This window comes from Onychostoma macrolepis, chromosome 21, assembly GCF_012432095.1.
Source record: "Onychostoma macrolepis isolate SWU-2019 chromosome 21, ASM1243209v1, whole genome shotgun sequence".
In the NCBI taxonomy this organism is placed as follows: Eukaryota; Metazoa; Chordata; class Actinopteri; order Cypriniformes; family Cyprinidae; genus Onychostoma; species Onychostoma macrolepis.
In genome coordinates, this window is record NC_081175.1 from 21074040 (window position 1) to 21082348 (window position 8309).

The 8309-nt window shown below is 38.0% G+C and overlaps 1 protein-coding gene across 10 annotated transcripts in view; it reads left to right on the forward strand.

The window, feature by feature from the left end:
- nsmfa (NMDA receptor synaptonuclear signaling and neuronal migration factor a) overlaps positions 1–8309 on the forward strand; it is a 50781-nt gene that overhangs the window by 25577 nt on the left and 16895 nt on the right. For 9 of the 10 annotated variants that reach the window (XM_058758267.1, XM_058758273.1, XM_058758268.1 and 6 more), the window contains 3 exons: positions 801–867; positions 6497–6549; positions 6912–7001. In XM_058758267.1, the coding sequence (XP_058614250.1) occupies positions 801–867; positions 6497–6549; positions 6912–7001 (210 nt within the window). The remainder of the gene's footprint in view (positions 1–800; positions 868–6496; positions 6550–6911; positions 7002–8309) is intronic. The other variant, XM_058758276.1, reaches the window with a different exon arrangement.

The window sequence follows — 8309 nt, forward strand, 5'->3', positions numbered from 1 at the left end:
GCTAAGCAGGTAGTTTTCCAGCTGTCTGGAATCAGCAGATAGACATAAATGTCTCTTTCTTGTTTGCATGCATTCTTAAGGTCTGACAACTGAAAACTAGACAGAAACAAAGTCATCTGCTATGCCTTCATCTGACAACATGTCTCTGTTGATGTACTGGCAACAACCCACAGATACACAGATGCATCTTTGATGAATAACGAGAAGTTCATTTGTCTAGAATTTGTCTTCACATTTCACTAGCACTATTGACTTCTATTATATGTGACTTTGTTTTACCATGTTTTTTGCTTTCTTTAAAACAACAACAACAAAAGGAAAAATTAAGGGACAAGCCAACATGATTTTCTGTAGTAATTGTAGAAAACACTTGCAGTTGAGCTTAACTTGTTTTGAACCCAAACATTAATTTAAAAATGTATGTGTCATCAGATGACAGATGATCAACCAAATGCCATTTATTATGAAAATAGCTCAAGGTCACTTTTCATGCTATACATTTGTTAATACAATATGTTTGTATGTATGTATGCGTGTGTGTGTGTGTATGTATGAAGGCCTATGTATATTATGTGTATTATTGTTATATAGTTAAAAGTAAAACTAGCATCATTTGAGTGCTGTTTTGGTTTGATATTTTGTTGTCTATTGCAATGAAACCTACATTTTTGAGTGTAACTTACGTGTCTAAGTACTTTTTGGGGCCACTGTATATGTTTGTTCAGTTTGACACAATTCATATATTCAGATACATCATTTCAACTGTACTAATGTTGTCTCTTACGTCTGTTTCTAATCAGAAGATAACAGTTGGTTCCCTAAAGAAAACATGTTCAGCTTTCAGACTGCTACAACAACCATGCAGGCGTGAGTACTCACTTCGTCACACACACACTCTAAAACACACTGAAGATAGACGCCTATATTGACCTCAAGTACAGATGGCACAACAGGTGTCTCAGCACTAACACACATTCATTTAGTGACATTTACTGTCAAACTGACTCAGAGAGCTGACAAGTACACGCTGACCACACACTTTCTTCAAACATGGCTGTTATCTAAGCTTTCTGTCTGTCTTTCTCTCTCCTTTTTGTCTGCCTCACCTCTCCGCTCTACAGGATTTCGTGAGTATCCCTTTTGTACCCTTTAAATGTCATAAAATGACAGTGTGTAATGTCAAACGCTAGCTTCCCCAGCACAGCCTCCCCTGCCATCCCTCAGTCCCACAAAATTAGCACTATTTACAATATTTGACGGTGTTTTAAATAAATGAGAAGAAGCTAAGGAGAAAAAATAATTTACTACAAGCACAAACATTCCTATACGGATGGGATTTGATTTCTCTGAGGTAATTTGCTCTGTAATTTTTTTGTAATTGCTTCATAATTTGAGATTGTGTGAGGGAAAAACACACCTGTCTATGAAACAAACATTTATTGGATCTTCTCTGGGTAACTAGTCCCATTCAAACAGTGCTTGTGTGTATGAACCGAGGAAACCACCATTTCACCGCTGTCAAGTTGATGAAACTGAAGTGAAATGATTTTACCTTGATGTATAAATGAATCAGAATGCGCTTGGTTTGAAAACCTGAGGGAAAGATTGATGATGTTGCTTTAGTGGTGCAAAATGCAGCGATGCATTTTGATTCAAGAAATTGCTTTGAAACACATTTGATAGGCTGGTCTGAATAATTCTGATTACCTCAGCCAGAGACATAGATGTAGTTGTCTTGGATGGTTTAGAAATGCTGACAGATGCTGATGCCGATCATTTTTTGAGTTGAGTTGTTTATCTAGAAATGTTAAGTGTCCCTTGAGATGATTTCATATGGTTTTGAACAGCATATTGAATTGCAGGTGTGTATCTGCAGTGTCTTTTTGTTTTATTTACACTCTTTTATTTACTTGAAAGGAGAAACTAGGTCTCTGGGTGTGTAGGAAATTTCAATCTGTAGGTGACACTGTTGGTTAAGCTATCAAGAAGGTCAAGATATTCTCTTATCAATGCAAAACAACACAGCAACGATAAACGGTCTTTTGATTTTCTGCACCAGCAGTGTGGTGGCATAAGTCATTCATTTGATCCAATCCGAGGCTCTGCTCGTTGGCTGATCCTTTATTTACCCAGAAGGAGCTCCTCCTGCCTAACCCCAGCCTAACATTGCCCCTTCATGAGCATGGCTCTAACCTCTAACCGCACTTCAGTGAGCCCTCGCCCTTGCTGGCATTAAAGTTCTGTCACCTCCTGCCAGGGTTTTCCGGAGTCTAGCAGAGAGAAAGAGGAGAAAAAACGAGGTGGAGTCAGCTGCCATCATCCAGAGGTACTTTGTTGCAGGCCTGTCATTTATCACTGCTTTTATTCCTGTCAGATATAGAGGAAGAGCTTTGGCAGTACAACCTTATCTGGCACTACTATCTATCGATCTATCTATCTATCTATCTATCGATCGATCGATCGTTAGTTAGTTACCTCTATACCTGTCGTTCTATCTAAAGCTGAGATATGTATCCATATCAATATAGATTTTGTCCGAGGACTTGGCGCGTTCATTATTCTTAGACATGAACCACCCTAAGCAGTTTAGCCTCCAATTTGCTGTGTGGTTGGGCTGAGATGAGAGTCAGATTCAATGTCCAACCTCCAAGGTTACAACACACCTTGAAATAGCTTTTTGCACAGCCACAAACCAACTTTCTTACTGTTGTGTAATCAAGGTGTGACTGAACTATGCAAGTTGAGAGGAAAATTACAATTGTTTGCAACCTCAGAAATAGCTTTTTTTGTTTTAAGAGGAAAAATAATTGAACCTATGTCAACAGGAGTGCAAGAGAGATTCTAGACATTTCCAATGCTAAATAATGTCAGCGATTTGTTCAGAGTAATAAAAATTAAAATGCATATAAATTAATAAAATGCTTTTTAAACGACACCATAGGGCAGCCTTTGCTAGCTGGTCATATCATATTATAGCAGTAATACTAAATTAGCTAGTGAAATAAGCATGTTCAATTGCAAATAACTTTATAACAAGTTTTTTGAGAGTGATAACTGATGTTTGAGGTATATGACAAATAATAAAATATAATATATAGTATAATAAAAAATAGTTTTTCATTCATTTTGAAAATTTGCTTTGTATTTTGAACTACACCATAGTGTAGTTCAAAATACAAAGCAAATTTTAAAAATGAATGTACACCATAGTGTAGCTTCTCCCTACTGGTTATATCAGCAGTTGATTGAATCAGTATGTGCTAATCATAATTTGGCAAGTGTCCTGCTTTTCAGAAAATCAGTTTTGACTACTGGATGAGCAGTGCATCACCTAATTAATATTCATGAGTCAATGCTGATAAGATTTATAATCCCATCCACGCACACATTTTATCATTTCTAAGCCTCTGATTTACTCACTAAAACAGGAAAAAAAGAAGAAGAAAAGGGGGGGGGGGGGGGGTAGCATATACTGTTTGGATATATCATTAAGCATATTGATCTGATCTCTTAGAATATTCTTCATATAATCAATAAGGTTGTTTTTTGCTTGGCTTTTGTTTTTTAGCCATTATATTTCATTCAGAGTTCTCTCTAAGGATCAGGGGTAATTGAAACAGGACCAGATGGTCACAGTAGCAGTAGATGATTCAGGAGTGTATTGTTGGACAGGGGTGGTGTGATACGTCGCTGGAAAGTCAACCCTGTGAGACAAATGATACACTGCAATCATACATTCAGGAGGAGAATGGAAGGACAGAGAGATGATGAAAGGACGAGAGTGAGAATCTGAATGAGAGGAAGAAAGGCAAGCAGACAGTTACGTAATCATGCTGCTGTGGGTGGGGACGATTGGGAGCCGGAGAGGTCGTATTGGACAGGAGTCTGGAGCATCCAGCCAGATGTCTCCCACAATGCACGGCTGCTGTAGGGGAAAGACAATGTGGTATGGAAAAACACCTGAGTAATTGCTGAAAGCTGAGGTGACCTGAAATAACACATACAGTAGTTCGACCCTACTGAATTTCCCCTTAAAAATTGGTCATCATTTACTCATCCACATGTCGTTGCAAACCCATATGACCCATATAACCCTTTGGTCACACTTTATTTTAAGGTCCAATTCTCGCTATGAACAAACCATTAAATATGATTTTTGCCTCAATAAACTCCTAATTTGCTGCATATTAATAGTTAGTAAGATGGTTGTTAAATTTAGGTATTAGGTAGGATTAGGGATGTAGAATATGGTCATGCAGAATATGTGCTTTATAAGTACTAATAAACAGCCAATATGTTAATAATAGGCATGCTAATAAGCAACTAGTTAATAGTGAGAATTGGTCCCTATGCTAAAGTGTTACCGGCACTTTTTCTTATGTAGAATGCAGATAAAGATACTTTACAGAATGTCCAGGCTGCTCTTTTCCATACAATGAAAGTGAATGGGGACTAGAGCTGATAAAGTCACTATAAAGGTAATTCACGTTTTGGTGCTTTTTGTCATTTTTTGGAGTGTGATCATTCCAGCCCCCATTCACTTTCAGTTTCTTCAAGTAGAAGAGCACCCAGGATAAAAATAATATAATAAATAATAAATGCATTATAAATTAATCTATATTTATTTTTTACTGAATCTTACTATTTCTTTAAATAGTAAAGTAGTGTCTTTTTAATTATTTACAAAAGAAAAAGTCATTTTTGTGTTTGAAATAACATGAGGATGAGGAAATGATGATGACAGAATTTTCATTTTTGGATAAATATTCCTTTAAAAAAAGAAAAGGGGCATGATTGAGGGAATAGAATTATTTACAGCGTGAGAGAGGTGGTGATGAAATTAAAGAGCTAATAGAGGAGCAGAGATTGCAGACATGGGACAGAGAGAGTGAGAGAATGAAAAGAGAGACAATGGAGGAAAAAAAAGCCTCTGACTCATCCTCAGCTGCGGGGGCGAGGGAGGTTTCTCTCTCTCTCTCTCTCTCTCTCTCCAATGTCTGTAGGTGTAAGTAAGCCGTAAGAGGGACAGAAAAGGGAGATTTCTCCATATCTCCCTCCTCTCACAGGTGGGCACAGCTCTGTCACATGTGTAAACAAAGCGTTTTTTCTATCTTCCTCCCATGTTTCTGCCTCTCTCTTCCTGTCTCCTCATTACTTCCCTTCCAATTAGTCATGATCTACAGTGTAATTATGTCACAAAACAGGACACTTGTTGGAGAAAAATACTGAAACAGACTCAATAAAATTCTGAAATTAAATTTTCATAACACAATACACTGGCTAATGAGGATATGCTTCCCCAGTGCGCTAACCATGTGTAGCACTGCAGTCCTGCCAAGAGTGTTGTTTAAACCAAGGCCCAAAATATAGACTAGTACATGAACACAAATGCCTTCCTGTGCTGCAAATCTATGAATATTTTGCCCACAAGGTCTATGTACCAGTCATGTGACTGAAAACGATGAATACCTGAAGAAAGCTAGTTAGCTGTTAGCATTTCCATTGGCATTTTGTCAACATTTAGTAATATACTAGCATATTCCTAGCCTCAAAGCTAACATACGAACTAAATGCCTCAAAACTCAAATTTGGATTTCATAGGGTCTTTCATGGCACAGTTATTTGAAGGTAACTATTTACCACAGTAACACAAGAACACGTTGTACACTCTCAGAAATAAAGGTACAAAAGCTGTCACTGGGGTGGTACCTTTTCAAAAGGAACATGTTTGTACCTAAAGGGTCCATTTTGGTACCTTAAAGGTACATATTAGTACTTATAGTGTACATATTTGAACCTAATAGGTACAAAAGTGTACCTTTTGAAAAGGTACCGCCCCACTGACAGCTTTTGTACCTTTATTTCTGAGAGTGTATGTACAACAGGACCGCATGCTTGTAATGTGTTTGTGTAATGTGCAACATTTGCGTACTTGCGTAGAGTATGTTTCTGACCTAAGAACTCCTCTGTCTTCAAATTTGCTGTTATTTCTTCACGTGCCTCGCTGTCTCTGTCACCTTTGTCCACCCCTTACTAGTATTATACAGCTTTTATAATTAAGTGTACGGTTGTCATGGATATGCGTAGGGTAGTTATGTTGGAGGTGTGGGACTAACTCTACTGCAGTGGCATTTTTCTCTGTCTGCTTTCTCAGTTAGCTGGAGAGAAGCCAAATGGCTCAAAGAAAGTACACACTTGCTGGTTCAATACTGCACATGAGTGCACACAAGCAAGGACGTCTGCTGGTGTCTCCGACGGCCTACGTGGTGCAAATATTTGGCGATGTACTAAAATAAATAAGCGTTTAAGGGTTTCATATAGTCTTCAAAATATGTTTGTGCTGCTGAATAACCAAAGGAAATCTCATCGCGTTCCCAAGCGCAGATACAGTATGAGACAAGGGTTTTTGGTGTAGTGTCACACACATGCAGATATTGATGACCTGTTTTACCTTCCACTCTCTTTTTTCTTTCACTCCTCCTCTACTAATTTCTAGGAATTTCCGGAAGCATTTAAGAATGGTGGGCAGCAGAAGAATGAAAGCACAAAGTGAGTCTATGTGTGAGTGCACAGTATGAATGATTGCACAGCTCCATTCGTGTGTTTTTGTTTGTACATGTGATGCATGTGCTGTAAATTAGCACGTGTATTTTTGCATGTTTGTATGAAAGATGATTGACAGTTTTGCGTCATTGTGACCTATAAACCAGCGACTGAGGACGAGTGTTGGTCCATTTTGCTTCTATGTGCATTGCAAGTGTAGCATAGGAACAATGGACATTGAAGCATATGAGAAATGTGTGTGTAGCTGGTGGTTGTTGGTGTGTTTGAGTGTATGTGATGCAGCCCAGTCTGTGAGGATCATGGGGCGTCACATGTGTGTGCGTGTGACCATCTCTCCACTTCACTAGCATTTGCAGAGCGCAGGGCGAAGAGTTTCAACCGATCCTGGAGCGATCCGACCCCTGTCAAACAAGACTCCCTAAACGACTCAAAAGACAGTGAGTCCATCTGTACACACACACTTATACATGCCACTTTGACACACTTAGCATATCAAGATCACAGCATAAAATGATTGACAGCACTAGTTATTACTTATTTACACTGCTGTTCAACAGTTTGTGGTCAGTGCTTTTTTTAATGATTTTTGCAGTCTAATGCCCACCAAGGCTGCATTTATGTGATCAAAATTCAGTTAAAACAGTAATATTGTGAAATACTATTACAATTTAAAATAAGTATTTATTCTATTCTATTCCATTCCTGTGGTGGCAAAGCTGAATTTTCAGCATCATTACTTCAGTCTGTAGAGCCACATGATAATTCAGAAATCAGAAACATTTCTTCTTATAATAAATTTCGAAAGCAGTTGTGCTGCTTAATATTTTTGTAGATTTCTTATTTTGTAGATTATTAATAGAAAATAAGAAAAAGTCAAATATAATTTTTGGTTACAAATGCAATAGTCTTTACTGTCACTTTTGATCAATTTAATGCATTCTTGCTGAATAAAAGTATTATTTCTTTAAAACAAGGAATCGTATAGACCCCAAATTTTTGAACGTTAGTGTATATAAAATCTTTACATTATGAACAGAAGCCTTCTTGCAGACCACTTATATATCCTACACATACACAGTCTGGCAGTGACGTTCCTCCTCTGCTCTTGATGCTGATCCTGTTTGTCTGTCTTCCTCTGAGCGTGGTTCTGTCCCGAATATGTGCTCCTCTCTTTCTCTCTCTGTGAGTATCTGTCCTGCCTGGAGCGTCTGGACTGGAGACGTATGTGTGTGTGTGTGTGTGTGTGTGTGTGTTTGTGTGTGAGTGTGTGTAAGTGGGCACACTGTAGTATTCTGCGTCAGCATGTGTGTAGTACTCTGTGTGTAGTTTGTCATCATGTTTGTTTTTGCCACCTGTGTCTTCAGGGAGCCTTAAGAATGATTGTGAACATTTGACTTGCAGTTGCAATATTTGTATGTTGGCTTTTCTCTGTCTGTTTTCTATCTCTATAGCTGCCTGGTTTTTCTCTCCTCTTTACTTTCTCTTATACAACCACTACTACTAAGGTCTCATTGCAGTTTTACATTTATAACTCTAGTTAGGTATACTGCTGTATATTTAAATGGACTGCAGTCAAACAAGTGTGAAGAGGAATTCACAGCAAATGAATGCTCCATTTTAGCCGATAAAAGGATAGTTCACCCAAAAATGAAAGCTCTCTAAATGTCATCATTTTGTCACCCTCATGTCATTCCAAACCCACAATCTGTTATTTTTAGTGGAAAATGAAGAAATAAATTTCATAC